Source organism: Cygnus olor, chromosome 2 (genome assembly GCF_009769625.2).
Source record: "Cygnus olor isolate bCygOlo1 chromosome 2, bCygOlo1.pri.v2, whole genome shotgun sequence".
In the NCBI taxonomy this organism is placed as follows: domain Eukaryota; kingdom Metazoa; phylum Chordata; class Aves; order Anseriformes; family Anatidae; genus Cygnus; species Cygnus olor.
The window spans coordinates 47,481,693-47,507,094 of NC_049170.1; the positions used below are offsets into that span (position 1 = coordinate 47,481,693).

General features: G+C 36.9%; 1 protein-coding gene across 3 annotated transcripts in view; it reads right to left on the bottom strand.

Annotated features, from left to right (window-relative positions):
- Nucleotides 1–25,402, bottom strand: part of ULK4 (unc-51 like kinase 4) — a 245,889-nt gene that overhangs the window by 65,110 nt on the left and 155,377 nt on the right. For all 3 annotated transcript variants that reach the window (XM_040546024.1, XM_040546022.1, XM_040546023.1), the window contains 2 exons: nt 6,489–6,655; nt 2,832–2,930 (listed from right to left, as the gene is read on the bottom strand). In XM_040546024.1, the coding sequence (XP_040401958.1) occupies nt 2,832–2,930; nt 6,489–6,655 (266 nt within the window). The remainder of the gene's footprint in view (nt 1–2,831; nt 2,931–6,488; nt 6,656–25,402) is intronic.

Here is a 25,402-nt window from a genome sequence, read left to right on the forward strand (position 1 = left end):
GCATTGATTTTTGACGGATTATTAAGAGAGATAAACATGTAGGTCTTGAAGAAAATAAATAAATAAATAAGTAGACAAATCAATGGGGCATGAAACAATCATCTTCTTGAGGGATATACATATCAATGAGGGAAACCAATTATTCAAGGTGACATAAGAAACCATAATTGTGGTAAGATGAGTAGAAATACCAAATCAGGGAGATAATTTGAACTTAACATCTTAACGTGGTGGTTAGTTCAAAATTTAAGACATATGTTAACTCCAGAAAGTGAAGTTCACAAAGAACAGAATGCCTCAAAAACAATAATAGTAGATTATGTAGCTTCACAGCTCAGTACAGAGGACTACTGCTGGTAGTGCAACAGAACTTTGGCTTAGGTAGGCCTGTTGGGTAGGGATATACATCTGGAGAGATCCATGAGACATCATCTCAGTGCTGGCACAAGACACAAGAAGCTGATAGCAGCTACGCAGGAGATGTCAATGGTTAAGGTACTGAGTTAAGCCACGAGTACCACTATATAAAGGGGCAACTCTGTTCCGAAGGTCAAGGGGGTTAGTATTTACCAGAAGGGGTATTTTTCTTGTAGAAAAAAGAAATTATCAGACTGCAGGATGAGTGTGGGTCAGTGATGTATTGGCACACCACTCAACCATCTTGTGATATTCCCCAAGCATGGCTATTCTCCATATAGTGTCAGTACAATCCAACTGTAGCAGATGCTTTCCTGCAAAGCCAAAAGCAAAACCCAATCCCTGTCCTAGAATACACAACATTTTAAAAACTCAGCATAACAAATTAGGAATGAAACTAAATCAGCGATTTCCTTCCTTCTTACAGTGCAAACATATTCTTCCTTGTCTTTCGTACTCTGCTACAGAAAGAACACCTGTAGTGGCAGGTACTGAGAGTAGCTCTAAACCCATGCCACAGCTTTCACTGTAGCTCTTGCACTTGTATATAAAGGCACCTGGAGAAGCAGAGAGTAAAAGTAGTGCACAAAGAATTTATTCCTATGTAAAGAAATTAGAGCATAAAATATTTTGAACAGCTGTATCCTAACTTTCAAAATTCTTGTTCCATTGTTCAAACTTTTTCAGACTTACCAGGAAAAGTTTAACACAGCAATGGATGGAGGATACAAAACTTAACAAAGCTAGATGAAATAACTTTCATAAACCCAAAAAAGCACATGTATGTAAAGAACAACACGTACACAAGAGAAAATCCCTCACATTTAAAAAATATTTAACAGAACTTAAAACCAAGAAAAATGAAGAAGCACCAATGACCTTTCCTCTTTACCTGTATGTTAAAACAAGCAGATTTTAAATAAGCATTTTCAACATACTGGAATCTGTAGAAACATAGAGCAAAGCAAAACCTAGTAGTAATTTGCAGCCATGCTTCAGAAATACAAGGACAAGTCAGAGTCTAATCAGCACATGCTAACTATACAATTATCCTATCCTTTAATTAGAAACTTATAAAAAAAGACTTCCAGGTGGTACAAGTTGAGTAAAGCTTGGCCTCTAATTTTCTGTTCTTTAGGGAGTTAATGGAATTTAAATTTATGTCTAGTTTCACTTTAAAGGAACATTTGCATCTCTTCATATCTTATCATTTATCATATGTAGCGATTAAAAAAAAAAGAAAATAAAAGAATTTATAAATGAAATATTAAATAGTTGAAATTCAGTCACAGTCACTTTGTTTCAGGTCATTCAGTGAACATTTCCAAAAAGTCTTTGTCAATGGCTGGTTGAAACAAATTCATCAAAGGTAGACTTAGCAACAAGTATATTGCCAAAAATTATTTATTAAAAAAAAAAAAAAAAAGGAATCACACTTTTCCACAAATAGAAGCTAGACAGTGCTAAAGGTAGTAAAAAGGATCACAGGTATTCACATCACAATAGAAGCTATATTTAAGTGATAAGGAACAACTTCAAGAAGTTTGGGGCTGGAAGAGAACATAGTGAATCTGAAACACCTTTAAGGAAAACAACCCAGAAATGATTGTGCGATATGCTCAGGGAAATTCTCATGTACCATTTTACTCACTTTATGTTGAATAAAAGGCAGAGGCAGTACACCAGACCTCTAAAAGCCCTGTCCAACTCAAGAAGCATTCCTCTGCTCTAAGTTATTACACACACAGCCAATACAAATCTCTGGCATTGTACGATGGCAGCTGAGATGTGGGATGTGTCAGGGACACAGTATAGCTCTCTGGAGAGATTTCAGTGCAGCACTGTGATGTCTAGTAAAGCCCAGAGAAGACTGACTTTAAACAGATAGATTTAAAAGATGATTACAGGCTATCAGGGACCATTCCCACTCCCAAATCCCTCAAGATCATGTTAAAAATCAAACTAAACTCTTAAGAAAAAATCAGGAGGCTCAAACCCAAAGAAATAACATTAAAGGTAATCACTCACTGCAAACTAATTTTAAGCTTACTGACTTTTCTAATGGTAGTAGTACTTGTTTTCAAATTTTGAATATAATCCTTTCCCTGTACAGTGATCATTAGACCATTTTCAAGGACTAAAATTTGGCTATACACGTGTATCCCAACTTAAAAGCGGGATCCTGTCCCCTGCCCAAGTTCTATGTTTGGACAGAGTTATTCAGATGTCTTTTGTAACCTGTAAGTCACTGTGACCTATAATTCCTTAAAAATTATAAGAGTCCTTGCCTTGTATTCGGGAGAAGCTTAAAACCAATGAAAACCTAGCAAACAGAGCTCTAAGATATCGAATTCTGTTGAGTAATTCCAACTTCAATGACATTCCAGTTAGCTTACAAACAAGCAAATTCTCACCAGTTGAATAAGCAGGCTAATTAGGTCCGTCAGGGGTTTATTGATAAGCAGAAGGTCTTCAGCAGCCTGCGTGTCCCCTCCTGAGCCAGTTTTCTGTGCCTTAATAAGATGATAAAAAAAAAATAAAAAGCAGCCTTAGTGACTGTTCAGTTATGAGAAACAAATTAGGTCCATTAGGTGGTCAAAGTTTGAACAGAAGTTGGAAGGAGACCTATACACTCTTTTCTAGTTAAGTATTCCTGAGCTCCCAAGGAGCAGTTGCACTCCCTGTGTCTGTAACAATAAGCACAAAGCAAAGGCGACTCACGCTGTCAGGCTCGTTCTGCACAGACTGAATGCACTGACCTACATGACATTTCTTCAACAAAATGCTATGAACTGTATATGCAAAAGATAGTTCTAAAGCCATAAATGTTTTATGTATTTGTATTCTCTTTCAACATGTCCATTTTAGCTTTAAAGTTCACTCTTTTTTTCCCCTTTATTAGGAACAACTTTAAATGCAACTCAAAACAACAAAATCAAGATAACTGAGAAGTTAGGATTCTCAGCAATAAAGTCCACTTTTGCCCTTCTGATTCATTTTGTATCCTGAAATATTAATAATTTATTCTAATAGATTAAATTATATTTTTAGTAGGAATAATAAAATCTTAAGTGAACAAAGTTTGTGATAATATCTGTAACTACCTGTAATTCTGACCATTGTCATCACCCCTCATCAAAACACACTGCCATCCCAGGCAGTGCTATTATGACCCATCTGTGCCCCAAGATGCTAGAAAGGTCTGCCTGCAAGATTTTTCATTTAACTTCATCATCTTGCAGCAGCTTTGGACCCTGACCCTACACAGTCTAGCTGCTAGAAGAAGACTTTTACACTTTTTTTACAACATTTTACCTGGAGGACACATTTAAAATTCATTTTGTATTGTGTTTTACTTAAAGCTTAATCCCTAAACCATCACCCAGGCATAATAACCAAGGATTTCTGTTTGGTTAAGTGAGCACAAGAGCAGGTCCCGAGAGATAGGAGACATTACTGCTGAAGTTCCACTGTTGGTTTTGATGAGTGAAATGGGTAATGCCTTACTTGGAGGAAGAGTTCTGAAACAAAAGAGCTCTGAAGAGCTGTTTCTAAGTAATGAGACACATTGGTATGTTCCTCACTGAGACTCACCACAATGCTGAAGTCCAAGAAGGGCAAAAAGACATAGTGCACAGAAGACAAAAAAATGAGTGTTTATATTAACCAAAAATGGGAAGTAAGCCACCTTCACTTCAGATAAATCTGTAACAGCTTTTTCTGACCAGTATTTGGATAGGAAGTAAGACACCCAACATAAGGATATTTGACTGCTTCAATTTTCATATACTTAGTGCCTTTGAAAAGAGAATAAATGATACTCACTAAAGGAATTATCCTTTATATATATAAAGGATATACACTACACCATACTTAAACCTACATTAAGTCACTAAATACTGAGTCCACTTCTCAAATTGAGATTGGAAAATACTTCCAAGCTGCTGTGGAACACCTGAGTGACACAGTATGATGAAACTGCTCCAAAGCACATACGCAAATTAATCCAAACCTTTGTATCATTTCCATTAAAATACAAACACATGGACCACAGAGAGCAAACTCTTGAATGAAGCTAGATATAGTTATCAGCACCATCCAGCAAAAAGTACTGAAATTAGAAGGAAACATGCTGTCGTGTTTTGCCTACCCAGCTTGATAAGATCATTACTTTACATATAAAAAGTTAAAATAAAAGCAAGGATTCAAGTGGAGGGTGATACCATCTGTAAAAGTCAACTAAAGTCCCAATAATGGATATTATGAGAAAACTTGATTCTCTGTCTCAAGTGTTGCTATAGAAGGTATCTTATGCTGAAGATCTCTATGAAAACAGTCAAAGAATATTTGTTATCACTACCGTGATGCATTGAGTGACACACGGATAGAGGAATATGCTGTAGATACATGGCAAATAGCAGTCAGCAACTAATGGCCACCACTCAACAGGGTATGTGTACCAAGGTAGCGGTAGAACCCACAGGAGCCCTGTGATGAGTATTGTCAAGACAGGTATACCATGGCATGGAAACACCACCTTAAATTTACTTCTGTAGGGGTACAGGGCAAAGCTATACTTCAAAACCACAGCTGCCTCTTGTCCATTAGTCTTCCAGAGTGAACAAGATTATTTTGATTGAAGTTGAACAAATCTGTAGCTGGAGTTCTAATGTATCAATCAACTGATGTATTCATGTAAATCCGGAATATAAATTAGCTTTGCATATATAGATGTAAATTAGATTTAATGTATATAAACAAAAATAATCATTTTCACTAATATTATCAATCCATGTGCAAGATCTTCCCTCCTCATGTTGTTCAGTATAATTGGCCTTACCACTTGCATGGGGTGTAAATACACAATTTAGCTCTCTATGATTACAAGGAGTGCTGCTAACAATATGACGATCAGAAATTAGCCTACAAAATTTCATTTGCAATCTAATTCTTAGATGAGAAAATGATTATAGAGCCTGCTATTAGAGGACTTGAAAAAGCCAAGATACTGTACCATCAGATCTAAATTAAGTTTTTTTTTTTTTTTTTTCCTGAAAAGTAAAAATTATAACAAACCTGTCAGGGAAATACCTGGTTGACTGTCTGATAATGTAGCTGATTATTTAAATCAGTATAGAAAAAACCCTCGATTTTCAATACCCATTTCATACCTGAAACTTTGTTTACAAAAAAAGAAAAGTCTCAGGAAGACCTTTTCAGAATAAGGAAGCTCTATTCTGAACTACAGTACAACCTGGATGCAATTTTGAATCTCTGTCTTCCAGATATACTGGACCTAAGAGTGTTCTCTGTTCTTTAGTTGATAATTCCAGAAACATCAAAAACCTAACATGAAAAGTGTTGTTGTTTGTAGCCTAAATACAGATGTTACTTCCAGCTGACTAACTGAAGGAATTTGGTGGATCACTTAAAAACAAGCAAACATTGTCAGTTTAGCATCATATCTTAAAAAAAAGGACATTCTTTTTCTTGTTTTGTTGTTGAAAGTTATGTGCAATTTCATTGATTAATATCTTTTTGTTCTCCATTCTTAAGGAAGACGAAGTCTTCACTAGAAGAAGCCACCCTGTTAATGCTGTGTTTTGCAGTGGTTCAAACAGAAACTTAAAAGACTAGCAGCATAAGAGGGGAATACTTTTGTCAGCGCACATGCAGAGGTTACATATGCTTTTCAAGTACAATAATCACGTCTGATTTATAATAAAAAGATACTGGTTTTTATGGAGTAATCTTTTTTCTTTTAAAATGAACTGAAGGAAAAGGCTTTGAACTATCATTGAGAAAATGTCAAATTAAACTATTTATGGAGTACAGAAATGGAGCATTCAGCTAAGAGCTGTGTTTCCAGCACAGAGTGAGACTAAAATGAATATTCTAACCAGGCAAGTACATAAACAGAGGCAAGCAGTTGAAAATGCATGATCTTCTCTTTTCACCAAACTGAAAATGTAATAAAATTAGAATAGTGGGAAAATCATCATTAGCATAACAAAAAGGTATCTAAAAAAATGTTTAAGATGGTTATCACCCCCAGGAAATAAACTCCATACCTGTAAAGTCTGGCGTACAATGTTTGCTGTATACATCAGCATGCAGTGCAAAATGTCAAGCAAGGACAGAAGAAGTGCATTTGCTGTCTTGGTGCTGCTTTTATCATCTACCTCCAAGTATAGCGACACAGTTTCTATTAGGAGATTACAGATGTGAGAAGCCAGTCCTATGTAGACAGGGAGACAAAAAAAATGCTACCAGGAAAAAAGAACAACTGAGAATAGTCCAGATGAAAATAATAGAATAGCATAAAAACAAATTTCACATACACAATGAATATTTATTAAATTTCATCGTTTTCCTCCATCATTATAACTACTGCCTCTTTTATCCACTTTGGAGCAGTTCATAAAGAGATCTAAACTGATACAATCAAATTTGCTAACTGCATGGAGACTTATATAACACTCATTAATAAAGAGGAATTTTAGGAATCCTAAACTTTTCTGTAGTGTGCTGGTACGCAAGTCTTCTTTACATCATCCCAGGTCACAAGAACTAAACAATTTCTCCAGACTGTTACAGAACAACACATCAGCTATATCAAGGCTTGAGCCTAAAATTTTCGTTCTTAACTGGTCTTGCAATTTCTGCCTTACCCATATACTTCATCTGTAGAATTGAACAGTGTTATTATGCTTAATATAAAATATATTCAAAAGATTATTATAAATGAAATACCAAATACTACACCTAAAATGCACTTAAGACTTGTTTGACTGGTGGTAGTAAAAAGTTTCTTGAAAATACTTGCCTTGAAGCTTTTTTCAGTACTTTTGGAATTTAATAACATCAGCTCCTGTACTTTGCTTAACCCACAAATCAATTCACACATCAGAAAAAATACAATCCATTTCAAGGAAACACCAATTCAATTGAGAATCCATCTCACTTTCAAATACAAAGTAACTGAGTTCATTATATTTAATGCTAATCTTTTTCTTTCAGAATTTCATAAGGAATGAAAGATGTTCTGTTCCTCACCCAGAACATAATTATGTTTGTGAACTATTTTCCTTTAAACTGGCAATTAGTCATGCTGTGACTTGGGTATGCCTATCTAGTAGCCCTGCAGTGTATTAGTTTCTAGTCCCCACGACTACCAAAACTGACCAAAGTGAACATGTATTTCACTGAAGAGACTGCTTCTTTTCCTTTAAAATGTAATTGTATGTTCTTTTTTTCAAAAAATTATATATTTTTACAAGCATCAGCACAAGACTAAAATAAGACACTGTAGAACACCCTGCATAATTATACCATTAAGCGTTTGTTATTTAACAAATCTGTGGGGTGACTATTTTTGCTTTGAAAGCTTCCCTATCAATTATCTAAACTTCCATGAAAAAATCTCCTCCCCTATTCACCACCCTTAACACTTTCCTCAGGAAATTACATACAAAAACATTCATTTAGAATACAGTTACAGGTCAGGTTTGTTAAGACTTGCACTCTTATATCTCACATTTTTGTGTGTTTTTATGATTATTAGCACTGTTCTTCCACAACAGTTTGATTGATGGGCTACAGCTCAGGCTAAGCTTTGAATTTCCTGGGTTTTTGTCTGCATGCACCAAACTCTCAAAATTGTATCAGTTTAATCTTGCACATTTAATTTCCTTCTCCTTTTTTAAAGTACAGTTTCTGCTGCTGTTCTGAACACTTCACACACAAATGAGATAGCAAGCAGAGACATATTCAAGTGATGTCACCAATACCCACCAAGAAGAGAATAAACAGACATAATTGTACATCTACCCAACACAAAACCTGTGGTTATTCCATGCCTTTTTTTCACCAGGCTAAATTAGAAGAAACCTAAGAAAACAGCCCAGGCAAAGCTGGTCCCTATCAAAGTGAGGTCTGCAAATTGCCTGCAGGGATACAGCTGAGTACACTCTGTTTCTCCCTGTATATGACCACAAAACCCACAGCCACATCAAAATGAATGAGTCAGCCCTATTTCTAGATGGCTTCCATATAACCCTTAAGACAGTGACTTGGAGATTAACACTGAGAAGGCCTCTTTCAAATGATGGCACTGTATGGGTCATCATCAGGAATTTTTTGGGCAGCAGTCCTTTCTGAATTTAGAGCACTAAATAGGGAATGAGTAGCTATGAATGAAACAAAAGCATCCATAACTCTCATTTGCAATCCTTTCCTTTTCACATTTGAAGGGAATGACTTTATTCCCCTGACAGTACCAGTGTGATTCTCACAACTGCCTCACTTCCGGTAATGGGTGAATGGGGAAGCGGACCCAACGCTCAACCTTCTCCACACCCATTGAGAAATGAATAATACAATCACCCAGATTTTACTCTCTTGGAAGTATTTATATCCTAAGGGGATGTGTATTAGCAACCCTGCATACAAACATCTGAAATACAGAAGAATATTCACATTTACTTAGTTAATGAAAACTTCAGAATTGGTATTTTATATGCACGCATGCTTACAGAGTTGTATGTGCAAAAATATACATGTTAAATCTGAAGTTTTTTGAAAAAACATACCTGTGCCTTGACTTAAAATACAGTAAGAAAATTTAACACATCTGAACTTTATAATAAAAACATCTAAAATAAAACACTGGTGCAAACTGTTCCCTAACACGCTGCATGATTCATGCAGAAATCTGATAAACACTTGGTTCCACAGATAAAAAAAATAACAGATTGACCTCTTGCCAAGTAAATAAAGTTCCAGACATCCTTTATTGTGTCACAACAAAATCAAAACTGAAGGCCATAATTGTAGACATGTAAATATACTCCTTGCTTACACCACAAGACAAAATACACATTCCTTGTCCTCAAAAAGACAGTTGGGAAACCGGTATAATTTGCAGTGACCATGACAAAATTCAGTAGAAGTTTCACGGCTTCAGCCACTGGCACTATAACCAATTTATTCTATAGGTAGCTATAAAGATCAAGCCACATATGTGCATTCTAAAAACTGAATCTCAAAACAGCCTGAAAGAAAGAGGATGCAATTCTAAAAAAGGAAAGTATTCATAATTCAGTAAATCATAATCTAGAAATTGCACATAAATATCTACATTTCAGAAGATAAATTGTTTTTCTGCCAAATTTCACAACTGATTCAAGAACCACATGCTTAGTTTCCAATAAAGCCTAAACCAATATTTATCTTTAAAATATTCCGACAACGTATTTCTGAGTGATATTTAACATTTATTTCTTATACATTGCTTCTCAAAAGACACACCCTGTACACTCCTGAACCTTGAAAGTGGTGGATCTGAATCTGAATTCTGTGTCACAGTGGAGAGCTAAATTGGAACAAATTAAGGAAGATTGTTCTACTGAGAAAAGCTACATATTTTTTTTATTTTCATTTTTTAAGAATTCTGATACTTCCAAGTATCTTGGCAACACTCCACTTATTCAAGAGAAAAATCTTAGTAACATTTTACATGGGTTAAAGAAATGCATCATCATTTCTTTCAGCTGGGCATTACTTATTAACAATGTTGAGTAAAAACTTATTAACTTACCATATATATTTTTATTACCCTACTAACTTGAAATTCCAGAAAACAAAATGATTAAAGTGTATCACATCATATAGTTTATAGCTATAATTATAAATTTATTATAATACTTCACAGAGCACTAGGGATGCCTTCTATTGCTTTGTAAAAGCAGGATCTTCAGAGTATTAAACCTCAGTGCAGTTCTCCGATATTCAAATTTTGCAGAAAAATAATACGAAAGTTAGATTTTGTCTTGGAGTTATGTTTGTAAATCAACATAACTAACAACAAAAAAAAAACCTGTTCTGATTGCAATTTAAGATTCATAACCTGTATTGAAAGGATGGCATCTGAAATTCCTAGCCTAGCTTTATAGCATTTGACAAACCCAGTATTCACGGAGTATTTTTCTTGCCCAAAGAGACCTCTGCAATGAACTGAGCATTTAGCTAATAGGATTTTATGAATGTGGACTGCGATGGCTATGTTTGTGTTTTACAAATCTTTTCAAAAGATAAAAGGAGTCTTTTGGCCCGTGATATAGCTAATCGGACAGAATGTGCCATGATACCTTCTGGAATGAAAGCTGAGAGGAGATATTTTATTCTTAACTATTAGCAAGATGGATAAAGGATGAGAAATCTTCACTTCCAAATCATATGAAACATCAAAGGACAGCCTAGGAAGCAATCCTCTAGGCAATCCTTTCATGCCTACCAGCAATTAGAGCATTCAACAAACCTGTCTGTTTCTAGCCGAAGAAAGTGTTAGAGCAGGTGCACTTCCTCCTAACAATACCACCACGCAGCCAAGCAGCCAGCAGCAAAAGCCTCAGCCTGGCAAAAAGGTTTCTCTTTGTTCTTTTCTTCACGTCGCTCTCTGGAGAGCTGTTTTTCCCATTTGTATCGCACCTACGCAACTGACTCCCTAGGGATATTATGGAATATATATTCACTAGGCTTTTTTTCCTTCTCTTACTTTCAGAGTGGACTTGCCTTCTTTTTTTTTTTTTTTTTCTCCTTCCTTAAATGACTAAAAATAACTTATTGGGAACTTGAAACTACACTGCCAGACTAACTAGAAAACATATTTCATAATCTTTTTCCTATTAACAACAAAACTCTAAATTATTGCTAAGAAGAAACACAAGACTGTAGCCTGATAGGTTCTTTTGCATAGGAAAGAGCTCCTAAGTGTCTGAGCCCTTAAAACCATCCATAATGTCATAAAGATTCTCCACAGAACCTTATTTACCTATATAAACCTGGACTTCATTTGCATTCTTTGCATCACAACCCTAGTACTCCAATTTTTCTGATTTGAACATCTGAAAACAGGCAACAAAAAAATGGTATCTTTAGGGTAATGGCATTTGTTAAGAGGCTCATTATTTTTCGTTATTTTTGTTTATTATTTGTTACTGATATTTACTTTTTAGGAACTATTTGCATCAGTATTATATTAATGAGGGAATAAAAAACTAGGATGTAAAATGAAACACTGATTTCAAGATTTGGTGAGTTATGGACATCAGATCCAGTGGAATGAAAAAAGACAGTCATTAATTGCATGACTGCTGCCCTGAAAATTATTTTCTAATCTTAAATATGAGTGGCATCTAAAGAAGAAAATTTTGCACATATTCCTACTACTGAGACAGTGAGTGGACATTTTGTGACTGAGTAAAAAAATCCCTAAGTTTGAGGAACAAAAATTTCACTGCAGGTGGTACACACTGCAGGGTTTGGGCTTGGGGCTCAGCTTTTCCTGCACACACAGCAGGTAGGGCACTGTGCACTATCGGTCAGTGCAGAAAAGCGGGTATGGTAAGGATTATGACAATCGGGGAAGAAAAGCCAGTCGTCACCTTTACTACGAGGCTGAAAGCAGACAGGGAAGAATTCATTATCCTTACTGTGGATGCCTAAGAGAAATACACACCTGACATTCTCAGTGGCAAGATTTTTCTGCTTTCAGTCAGTCAAGGGGAGAGACATGACACGGCTCTGATTCAATTTTTCAGGAGTGGCAATGTTTGGTGGGTACTGTTAGAAGGCAGTTTAGAGGTGACATCTTTTGTTAGTGAAGAAAGAGCTCACGACTCATAACTTCTCAGGGAACCATGACAAACTCTTCTAAGGCAAAGAGAATCCTCCCAGCACTGAAACCTACTTTATTCTAAAATTTAAATTATGGAACAAACATGCAGGTGATTAAGACTAACAACTGTTTAGCACAGCTAAGAGATAGAAAACAAGCGGATTCTAACTTAAAAATGTATTTGAGTATACAAAAATAGCAAAAATACAACTTGAACAATCTAGGAATAATAAAATATTCACATACTGCTGAATAAGCTTGACTAGTCAGTATAAAACCAGTAAAACATAAAAAATTATACAAACTAGGCAAGAATGTGGTTATTCTGTATGAAAAGATGCGGTTAGAAAAGCATACAAAGATGAGGAATATTTCTAAAAGCGTAATAACTGATCCCTTGGGAGTTCCTGTTTTGTTACTTCTTAAAAATGAAAAGATGAGAATTTTCCTACCTTAGAATCTCATTAAGGTTTCTGTAACAAAATTTCAACCAAATTCAACTTCTGGTGTCTGCCTGACTCTACTGTACCAGAGTCAACTCAGAAAAGATAGCCAAGATGTTTGCAACTAAGTTCACAGCACTCATGGGTACGTAACATCAAAGTTTTAAAGGCAGAGAATTTTGGTTTTGAGATTTACTGAGATGGCCCTCATTCCTAGGAGTATAACTCTTTGAACGCGAACACACACTTGTTCAGCAAGGACACGCGAAGTATCGGAGGGCAACTTTTTTCCCAAAAGAATTATAAAAACATCCAAATGCTTTCTGGTACTATGAGAAAAAAAAAATATCCAAAATTGATACGAGAGATTACTGCATAACTGTGGACTACAATGATGTTGTTCAGGGGATCTATTCAGAGTGTTGACAAGACATTAATAGTGCCTCATTTCAGCAGTCAGGTTTGATTTGTTTGGATACCACACTGTTGGCACCACAGTCTCTCAAAATGCTATCTGCTTCTTTCATTCTGTAATAGGTAAGAATAATTGCTCATTTACCTCAAAAAGATAAGTGAAAAACATAATGGAAAGGTAGGATCCACTGAAGATGCACATACAATGCTTAAATGCTTATATCAGAAGGCTTGTGGGACTGGATATAAAAGAAACATTTATTTTTAAATTAGGTATTCAAATTAAACTTCTGCTCTCCAGAATTGAAATATAGTACCCAGCAGTCATAAGAAGTGCTGCCAGTTCTGTCACTAATGTATGTCATGTACATCAAAAGTAGGATGCTTATTTGTTAATCAGGGAGCATAAAGCCCTTGATGCATGTAAAATTAAGTGCTATCATCCCGAGAGATAAGTGACAATACAAAAGAACACAAAAGTGAGGCCGCCTGACAGACATTCATTTTGTAAACAGCTTTGTTGACTGCAAATACTGGCTCTTCCCAGATGTTTGCTAGTGATCAATTGTTGGAGGGAGGTTACTCCTCCTGCAATGTGTGAGAGCACGTGCAGGTACATCCTGGTCTCCCCTGGCAAAACAATGTTAGGTTGCTTGATGCTGTTCAGACGGGCAGCCTCCGTTAGCCCATCTGACTTAGCCTGAAGCAGACTCATGCACTCAGATGACTCTTCAAGCTGGAAGACCCAGGGAAGGATGGAGGTGGATGCCATACAGTGACTTCAAGGGGCACACATTTAAAATATTTGTCCTTTTGGGGCATATATTAAAAACAAAACTTGCAATCTTTTCATATGGATTTAAGTTGTGTTGTGTTTTTTTTTTTTGATACAGTATTTCAATATGCCAATTCTGCAGCGCTTGCAAGCACAACCTTCCATCACAAAATAAATAAATAAAACAAGACAGTAATAAGATGAAACTGCATTTTCTGGATTGACAATTATTGCTATTATTAGGTAAACTTTATAGTACCTTTTCACTTAGATATTCTTTCCCATATGTCAGAGACACGTTAGAGATGGCATTCCGTTTAATAAAGCACATTTATTCTACAGCAGGCTATACTTAAAGTCAGATCCTGATAAACCCTATTTCATCCCTTACAAGGTAATAACTAAAATAAAATCTCTTGGTTATGTTAGATGAGGTTAAAAATTCTTTAATTGATTAAAATATATATATATATATTTTCAGATTAGGAAATCTTTGTATTCAGAAAGATTCAGAGTCAGAAAAGATTCAGAAAAGCTTTTTGATTTACTGCTCAGACAGATCAAGCCTGCAACAATTACTGTGTGATAAAATACAGGGGAAATTTGTATCCTCGGCTTAATTTAGAACTAGAAATTCTTCTAAAGGGATTGCTGTTTTAATAATAGACTTCCTGCCACATAAGATTAAACACTGTTTATCTACTTCAAGTATCTTCATCTCTCTGCTTTGGCATCAACTTTCCCTTCTACTGAAATCCTTCAGAGACCACATTCAAACTCTGAGAGCTGCGTTTCTGACAAAACCTGTACAGGCCAGATATGAACTGCTTCAGAATATGGATATAGCACTGAACTGCTGTCACCAATTGACAGCATTCATCAGCTTTGAATGATGCTACCAGCACTAATTGCTCTAGATAGGCCTTCAAGAGTCCCTGAACTGCGAGTGATAAGGACCAATGAACCTTAGCTTCAGAAAATTCTCTGAAGTTTTCAAACAGTTTTAAATTGCAGAAATAAAACACAGTTGACAAATATTCCCACATATATGTAGCAAAGAATAAGTGCAGAAACTCTATATAATTCCCCACAGAAAAGTCATGCTCTGTAAGATATTATATATTTATTCCTACTCTTGGTCTATTTACATCAGCCTTCCATGGGATGAAAACTCACAGAGTACAGATACTTGGATTTTCAAGTGACAGTCTTTTGCAATTGTTACTACTAGATCAAAGCACAAAAGCAAAGGCTAGAGTAACCACTAAGTGCCACTTGCTGCTGCTTATTACAACAAAACTCAAACTATGCCACAGTTTCCCGTAACATCCTGCATTATTCATCAACGAAGGTTTGAACATAAATGAAAGCTGACAAGTAACTGCAACTGTCCAAGGTGGCTTTGGTGTACTTACGTGATCAAAGGGCTTAAACAGAAGTCAGGACATCTCAGTAAAATCTGGTTTTGAGCCTGTGACCAGATAAATGCTCTAGCCTCAAACCTCCTCTGCCAGCTCAACTGTTTTCTGAAAAAATGTAAGGAAAACGCCGCCCAACAGACTCTTCCTAATTTGCTGTCATCTGGCTATACCACTAAGGCCATGTCTGATTAAATCTCTAAAACCTTACCACCTGGATCTCTGAGGTCAAACCCATCACACCATGATCACACTGTCAATTCAGAAGGTACCAAAAGTGCTTTACCCAATCCCCATCATCAGTTCATCCTACACCAACAGAGCCTTCATTTTCCATCAGCATTGCTACTGACCCCAGCTATCATGGCTTCATGTGACTGTGCTCCGTCAGCTGGAGCTACAGCTCAGCTTATTTATCAAAAGGCAATCCAGACTCTGAAAGAACAGTAAGTCTTCACGTGTTTGAATACAATGCTCCACACCCTGTGTCCCACGTCTCAACAGGACCCACACAAGAGGAGCGTGTGTCTATTCACTTACTGGGCTGTTGACAGCATGCACGTTGTCTGTGCAGGTGCATGTTGCTGAGAGTAGTGGAGCCTGTGCATGCGGGAACTGGCTCCTACTGTAAGGAGGTCACATGGACTGGCTTAGTCTACCAGGCTACCTTGACCCAAGCCACCCAATTTTGAAATAAAAACAGGGAACTATAGCACCTTCCCCAGCAATGAGCTGAACTAGATCCTGCTGCAGATCTGATGCTTTAACTGAGAATTTGTACTCTGCTTTGCTCAAGGGCCTAATTTCTTCAGAGGTGAGAAAGAAGTTAGGGACATTGATAAAATGACAGTCAGAGAGATAGCCACCACAAAACAGAAAAGAGTTTAGAGAGCCAGAATCTTTTTGTTAAGTGGGTAACCTGTGAAGATGTGCAACAGAACAGCAAAAGAAACTTGGTAATGCCAGTCCTGTTTTAGTACCTCTTCCTTTTTCTCTATCATGCCTGCTCTGCTGGGCTTCTTAGGTATTAAGGTATTACAGGGTCCCAGTAACTCTACCACTATGATGAATGAATGCACATTGCTCCCACATCAGGAGCCTCCCCCATCCTGTCCCAGTTAGAAGCAATTTGCTGTGCCCCATGTGTTCCTTCTTCTGTGCCTTTTGCACTGCCACTATGCACCTACGTTTCTCCTCCAGCCTGCTTGTGCCCAGACCACTGATTCTCAAAAGCAAGTTCAGGCAAAAGCATTAAGTTCAATCCTTTTGTTTGATGAGATAAGCGTTTGGATGGGGAAAAGAGGGTGTGAAGAGGGAGCTTGCAATGAAGGGCTTATATTCCTTTGTTCCTCCCCCATGTCATTTCCAGTGAAGAGACAAACATCAAAAATAAGATTTAATAATAGTTTGAAACAATGAAGTAATATCCCCACCATTTTATAAGATAACACGCCCTGCAAGACATTCAACATAGATCACTACTTCCACCTAGGATTTAGGATTCCAACAGATATCCTACAGTATGACGGCATCAGGGCATATTTGATAGGGCTTCCCTCTGTTTACATGCAGAAACACTTTTTCTGGGTCAGAGATAAAATTGGTGTGTTGAATGGCTTTATAGATGCCCAAGGAGTTTCACAACAGGAATACACATTTTTCTAGATTGCACCAATATACAGTTGCCACCTGTAAATAGCTGAGATCTGCTCAGAAATTTGGCTCTGCTCTTTAAGAACTAGATTTGTCCTTTGCCTTTGTCCATCAATATTTTTAAAAAGATAGAAACTACCAGGCTTAGTGAAGATTGAGCACTAAGGAAGAGGGACTTTGGAAGTACGCTACAAACAGTGAAGTCTGGATCTATTGAATCTGGATCTATGCCAAACAAAAGCAGCTCTGGTGGGAAGACCGGGGGAATTAAGATCTGCAAAACTGGACTGTCAATGAATTATGCAAGAACTGGAGAGAAGCTGCAGGAAGTAGACACGAGAAATGAGAGATGTGTATAATTAAGTTTTCAAGATAAGCAGTTTCACAGCAAGTTGACGTCAAACATTTTGCACAACCTGGCCTGCCAGAATACTGTGCTGAGCTGGGACAGTAGGCTACAATTCAGCCTGGGAAGAGTGGGTGTCACAGGCAGCACAAACACGGGCTTTTATCTTCTATCAAAACCATACCTTCTCTCAAAACACCTAAATCTTCCTTGATAATCTGTTCCTTTGGGCATTTTATCTGCCTTTTCCTTATCTCAACTCTGACTTCTCCTTACAGTATAGACAAAATACTGCCTCTAAACTCATCTTGTATTGCTGTCTGACCAATATGCTCTCTGAACTCAACAAGTAAGTTCTTAAGAAAACGCCAAATAAATAACAGTTCAAGAGCATTTTTCGTGTAAGGTAAATAATGGCATAAACTCACACTTTATGTCATTCTGGGTTGGGTGGCAGGATCAAAATACTCAATATTTGCCTGTGTGAGGAAAGGACACAGCTACTCTATTTAGCAAGAAGCTGTACTGGAAAGACTGTTGAGTCATCATGTTTTTTTCAATCTCTATGTAATGCATATTGTAACAGTAGTTTTGCTGCCATCCAAAGAAATAAGTCATATTTCATGGCTGTATCATTGGCTAAAAAGCTGTATGTCACAATCTGGGCATAATAGGTAGGAAATACGATCTTTTAAAAGTGTGAATAAATCCATTAACAACACTATGCAGGACTTTTGCCAAGTCTCACAGGAACAGGGATGAGAGGTTTGAGTAAGCAACTTGTAATACGATAGGCAAAAAAGAATGGCCCTCAGGAATTGGAACTATGTGGATGCAGGTAAACAAGAAGTTTCCACCCTTATTTTTCCTCATCTTCCCCAAAATGTGGGTGATAATGAAAAAAAAAATCTCATTTTTTACAGTCTCCTAAAAGGCAGAAAAAGAACTTGAGACCTTATAAAGACATCCAATTTCTTCCCCTATTCTTCTTGAAAATTCAAAGGGACCATGCATTATTTTTCTCCAAACAAAAGAAAAGAACAGCTACCTAATGCAAAATCATCTAAGAATGTGAAAACATTTATGGAAACCTTTAAATCTTTTTTTTTTTTTTTTAAGTTAAAATACAACCAACCAACCAACACACCAAAGCAACACAATGTTTATCAAGTTAGGACCTCTTTAAATGTAGTTACGTTGATTTTGCTTAAAACTGAGATCAACCTAGCTTTCCTTGAGTAGAAGTCTAAGCCAACACACACTTCCATCTTCAAAATCCATCTTACTTACATATAAACTCATCCCAATTAGGAAAAAAGCTTCAGCCAAATAGAGACAAAAATAATATATTTTTTAAAAGGGCTGATACCCAAGTCTGTACCACATTTCTGGAAAGGTAATGAAGAAAATCAAATTGCATCATCAAATGAATGTCTGCATTTTTGTCAGAGCAACTTAAAGAATCGCCCTCAGCTGGAGGTTTCTATTGCAGCTCAGTCATGTTCCCTCCACAGCTGGCATTGCTATAAAGCATAAATACTCATGGATACAAATATACACATAATTAGTCACCATATCAACTCTACCAGGCAATGACTAAATGCTGTAGGAACAAAATGCTAGTAAAGGACTGGTAGCTCGCCTAAATAACTTTGAAAATACAAACACTCACCTGAATATATACTGACTTAGGATGATGGAAAATCTGTGTGTAGACATGGATCTATGGCTTTAGACTTCAAAAGAAATTTATGCATAAAATGATTTTTGAAATATGAAATGCAGATAAAAATATTACTTTGGAAAAAAACGTTTGGAGAAACTAATTTAAAAAACATTACAAAATTAGATCCTGAAGAGGGAAAAAAAATCCCCCATCAAGCTATAAAAATTACATATAAGCATTGTTGGTAAAAATCTGAAACAAACAAAAAAGAATATGTGGGTGAAAAAAAAAAAGAATATCACAGGAAAATAGTACTTTGTATTTTTGTACAAATTGAGACTTTCAAAAGGCTTTAAAAACATACGACTCTCTCTCTACAACTCCCTGAGGAGGGGAAGTGCAGAGGCAGGTGGTGGTCTCTTCTTGCTGGTCACTGATGATAGGACACATGGGAATGGCACAAAGCTGCACCAGGGGAGGTTCAGACTGGATATGAGGAAAATATCTTTACCGTGAGGGGTGTCAAACACTGGAACAGGCTTCCTTATGAGGTGGTTGATGCCCCACACCTGTCGGTGTTCAAGAGGCATTTGGACAATGCCCTCAACGATATGCTTTAACTTTAGCCCTGAAGTGGTCATGCAGTTGGACTTGATCTTTGAAGGTCAATTTCAACTGAACTATTCCACTCTAAAAAAATACATAACTTGAGGTTTTTTCATTATTATATAGTAGCCCTTCTTCTTTAAAGAGCAAATTATTTTGAAGTTTAATTGTCCACAAACGGTTTAAACACGTCATTTTGTGAGATCAACACATTTGTTTAGCTCACATTTCTCCTGCAAATAACTTAGAAAAGGAAAATAGCTGTCTCTGAGCTATGACAACTACTGAAAACATCTAAAACAAAACAAACAAACAAAAAAACAAAACATTCTTCAATCCAGTGAAAAAATTTCAAAGATCATCTGTCATAGATCAATCCTGCCAAAAATGGTGCTTGTTTATAGCAATTGACAAAACAAACTTCTTTCAGTAGGATTAGATAACTGCATCTGAAGAAGACTACTGCTCCATGACAGAGTAATGATTGATGTAGTTTAATTTTGTGTATAGTATTTTGTACCTTTGCAACTTTGCACTTACCTTAAATTGGCATTGATATATTGCTTTCATATCGAGACAATATGAAAGCTAGAATCGAAAATAAATGATAGCTCTACAAGCTTTGGCATAGTAACTGTATTCAAGCTGAGTCTCTTTTCAAATATATTGCTACATTTTGAATTCAATCTTCGAATATCATCTTTTAGCTTACTATTTATATCTGGCAAGCTACATAGGGACACCAACATAATTAGATTTTAATTATCTGTAACAACTGAAGTGGTTTGTATCATTAATAGTAAAGTTGCAGCTAATATGACAATTACACTTTTACCTACTTATTAATTTTCTCTCCAACTGATCAAATCCACTAGTCCTAATATACAATTTGGTTTACACTTCATAAGAGTGCTAACGTAATGGCTAATGATACTGCTTAAATTAGACAGCGGGAAAAGCAGCACCTCAAATGAATGCAAGGAAGACAACCTCTAGAGCAGAGAGGAAAAAAACAAAACATTTTATGGCTAAGCAGGTGAAAAGGACCACAAGCTTTTAAGACTCTCTTCTTTCTTACAATCCAGAGTTTGTCATCAGGGAACCTTCAGAGATCCACATCCTCAGGTACAAAATCAATGACATATTTTAACATAAAAAATGCATTTTTCAAGTTAGCCTTCTGTTTCCAAATATTATCAGTCGGTATAATCACCCAGTCTAAGCCTAATGTTTTCTCTAGGAATCTGACAGGTATAAAAAATTTATATTACGGTTGGCACATATATAGACATACATATAGAAGTTCAAGTTTTGAAATCGCTCTATTTAATGAACTAACTCCTCACCAATAAAATAAGCTGATCAGTTATATCATCATATTTCTGCATAGGCCCTCTCAGACCTGAATACCATTGAATTAAAACATTTTGGACATTTTTTTTGTTACTAGTCCTTTCACTTCCATCAGTTAGGCGTTACAATGAGACACCTCAGCTAGTTTAACCAGTCAGCTACGCTGCAAGATGGTGTGCTTGGCTGACCGCAGGGACAATATCAGGAAGCCTCCTCCAGCCACATAAAAGGCCAGTCCTCTTTCACAGTGCAGCAGCAGCATGACAAGATGTAACAACCTGTTGAGCCTCTATTAACTTATTTCATCCTTTGAAGTCTCAGCGAGCGTGCTGTGACATTTTGCGCCTTATGGGCACGGCTTTCAACAACAGGCTTGGTTCTGTTTCAATGGCATAACTGTTTCTCACAGCAATTACAGCTGCTATTTTCATCCTTTTCAAATGGCTGTAGAGTTGAATATCACAGGATGACACAGGTTATTTTTTCCTCAAAGACTCCGCTACTACTATGCTATTTTGACACGATTTCCAGTTATCTTTTATGACACCCGACTTCTAAGCGTAACAATGCGATGTTATACACTTGCACCTGACTGACTGGCATTTAGGGTCAGCAAAACATGTCTTAATACTGTTAAAAAACATTCTGAACTTCCTAACATCATAGAAGAGATTTCTTCAGGCTCAACTACCACTGACTTCTCCTATAAGCTGTAACTCAGACAAACATAGTGACACATAACGACTATCTTTAGATGTTCATAGGCGCGTATCTCTGCTCAAGAGCTGAACTAGTAACTACAGTACTGGCAGGGAGCTGGGAAAAGCTTACGTCCTGCATAGCAGAGGCTGTAACGTGCACATACCTCCCAACCGGAGCACTTTTCCTACAGGAGTAACATCTACAACTACTCCAGCAGTATGTACTCTGTCTGCATTTATTTTCTGTACTTAAAAATAATTTCTCACTCCTATATTTTTGAAGTAAGCGTATTTTGTTTCTAAATGTTAAATACAGAAAAAAAAAACGTTTTCATGTTCTTACTCGTATTGATTTCCCTAACTTCTTCTCCCTGCTACTCTTTCCATCTAGAATCACAATATGTTGAACATGAACCATCTATTTGCTTAGGCTGCTATACAATAAGCATATATAAAGTACTCTCAGGAAAAAAAACACACACACACTGTCTTCAATCAGTGAACAAAACTATTCTTATACTGCATCCTGCAAAAGTTTTGCAGAAAAATCCTGCCTTCCAGAAACAAATGACAACAAAAACTCTTGACCATAAGGATAGGTACTTTTAGTGGAAGCACTGATAATGACTAAAATACACCCTGAAAATTATCTAAACAGTGCAATTTTCTTTCGCATGAAAACAGTGCAATAAAAATAACCTGATGATTCTTTGCCTGATATGCTACAATGAAAAAGCATTATTCCTCACTGAATACCCTGTGTCTACAGAGAGGGATTTGTTCATTGCAAGGCAAGGAGGACTGAGAACAAGCAAACGGCTTAAGAACTAGTCTGAACATGTCTGCTTTCTTCACCGACTAAGTTTGTTTTAAGGACATATTTGTTAATGCATTCTATAGGATTCTGTAAATATCATGTTTTCCTTGTAAGTAGGCTTCTCCTGTATGACTAACCCACAGTCCTTTTCTTGACCACTGTCTTAGTTGAGACAAACTCCCATCTTGTAAGTAAATCCCACAACTTTGAAGCCAGCTACTCCAACAACTCATTTGTGTTCCTAAAATCAAAGTCCCATGCCACGTCACGCCTACACTTTCTTTGTGCTTTACAGTAGTTCAAACTTCTGCTCCATAGGTGGGTATGACAGGGAGGAAGATCTGAGTTGCTAAGTTACTGCAGTCTAATTTCATGACTGCTGACAATTTATCAGGTGGGAGAGAGCTAGCTGGGAAGCTAGAAGCTATTATGAAGTTAGAAGCTGTTGTTAAGAAGTGTGCTATGGGACGCATAATCAAATATCTTTTGGAGACTGAAGCTAAAATGCAATTACCTGTACGGTATGAAAGGTAGAAAAATATCCTCCAAAGATTTAGTTAAGTTAGGAACCTTTGGGGTTTGTCTATCTAGAAAGCTAATTCATTGCCATTTACCTGTCATTGAGTTAAAGATCCATGCGTGTAAAGGACTGACATGCCCTTTCTCCCCCACACCCCCCCAAACAAAAAGGAGAAAAGTTGGATGTTGGTCTCACAAGTGCTACTTTTTGGATATGCAATATTTAACAGATTTGAATGATACAACACACAAAAACATACGAAATCTAATTAATCTGCTGACATTTGACTAAGTCAAAGCAGTGGACAACAAGCAGCATAGGATACCTCACCCATGTAGGTTGATCTTTCTTTTATGAGGAGCAAATGAATTACAATGATCTGACTACAAAGTTGTATTGCAGATTTTTTCATTTTTAGTAATTGTCCCCACTTGAAGCACTTACCATGCTTTCTAAATATGTTATTGGATATAACAACTGCTGTAGCTAACATTCTACGTTTTCACTTAAGGTCTTTCCTTAAGAACTTCAGTTTTTACAGAAACCGCTTGAAGTACTATGTACTACTACTAATAGCTTTTATGTTTTTAAAGAAGAATTTGGAAATAGGTTTGTTGTTCTACGTGTCAAAACTCACTGTTGCATTTTTAGTTTAGTTCCTGAGATTCAACAGTATGAATAAATAAGGAATAAAGTTTAGGATTCGCTATACCATGTCACAACTTTCAAACATCCAGACAAACTTCTCTGCTTACATGGCTGGGGATGGTTACTTCAGGATAGTAGCCAAAACCAGAATCACAGCAGTAGAGCCTGGAAAATGTCATTCAATTGAACACGATTGGGCTGAATTTCACTTATACATCATCTCCTTAAAAGACAGTAATGAAAACATTATGATAAACCTCTTGTGGAATATAATGGGATTCCAAAAAAGCTGAAAATGTAAACTCATTAGTAAGTAACACTGGGCTGCAAACAACTTATTAGATCAGCTTTGATTTACAGTGGAATCCTTTCCTAAAGACAGAATTACCTGGAATTACTTTTATATACACTGAAAACGGCTATTTACATACATGTAATACATTTGAGGAATTATCGGGAATAAATATCTACAGAATCAGAAGTTTTCAATTGCAACTTAAAATACTTATTTTGCAACAACCTGTTTTGTACAGTTCTTCAATGTGAGGATCCTGATAAAGCAGCTAAAGCCTTTGACACACATTTCTCTACACTCTAATATACAATGTCCAAACTCTTCCTATAAGCAAAATGCTACTGATACAACAGTTAGAATGATTAATTTCCTTGCCTTTGAATATGTCCCAGGTGGCAAACAGGACCCCAAAAGTTTGAAAATACTGCTAAATACAGACAATTAAAATGAAGCGATGTTTTCTATTTTTAATTTGTGAAAACTACCTGTAAAAAAATAATATAAAAAATAAAAGAAACAAAGGTGACACTGAAGGCAAAATAAAGACAATGTATCTGTAAGTATGAGTACAAGACTGTTTTACTACATTAAGTACCGTGATGAGCTTGGCTTTTTATTATCCATCACGTTCCACATAATTAAGCAGACCTGCACACTAACACCACTCACTCATCAAACAGCCAAACCTGACTTGAAGTTCATTTCATGTCTAAATTTATCAGTATGTCAACACATGTCAATAGGCAAAACGTGGCTAACGTAGACAATATGTCTCTTCAGTAGGCTGCCCCAACAACAACAGAAACAAATGACGATTCCCTTTCCTTATTTCCAAAACCCTGGCAATGCTCCCCCCTACACCACCAAACTAAAAGGGTGGACTATAGTGGGAGTGGCTTCCACACACTGACTGATTCTGTAGCATCATTGCATAGCTTCCCTCCTCAGCCGTTTACCAAGACACTGTTGAATTCAGTGGTTACAAACTTAAAACAAAAGATTACAGATATTCTAAAAAGAAAGTAGAAGGTGAATACAAAAAAAAAAAAAAGGATAATATATTCTATGATCTCATTGGGTCCCATGGATTTGTGCACCTCTAAGTTCCTTAGATGGTCTCAGACCTGATCTTCTCCCACAGTGGGTGGTTCATCATTCTCTCAGTCTTTGCCTTCTGGAGCCCTATCCTTGCTTACACCCTCTGTAGGCTTCTTTTTTGAGTTTTCCAGGAGCTCCTTGTTCATCCATGCAGGCCTCCTGGCACTTTTGCCTGACTTCCTCTTCGTTGGGATGCATCGCTTTTGAGCTTGGAGATCTTGACCCTAGGATATTAGCCAGCTGCCTTAGGCCCCTCTTCCCTCAAGGGCTTTAACCGATGGTACTCTAACAACCAGATCCCTGAAGAGGCCAGTCTGCTCTCCCAATCTTCAGGGTAGTGAGCTTGCTGTGCTCTCTCTTCACTGTCCTCTGGATCCAAAATTGCATCATTTCATGGACACTGCAGCCAAGATTGCCCTCGAGTTTCATATTTCCCACCAGCCCCTCCTTGTAGTGAGAACGAGGTCCAGCATAGCACCTCTCCTCGTCAGCTCCTCTGTCACTTGGAGAAGGAATTTATCATCAGTGCATTCCAGGAACCTCTTGAATTGCCTA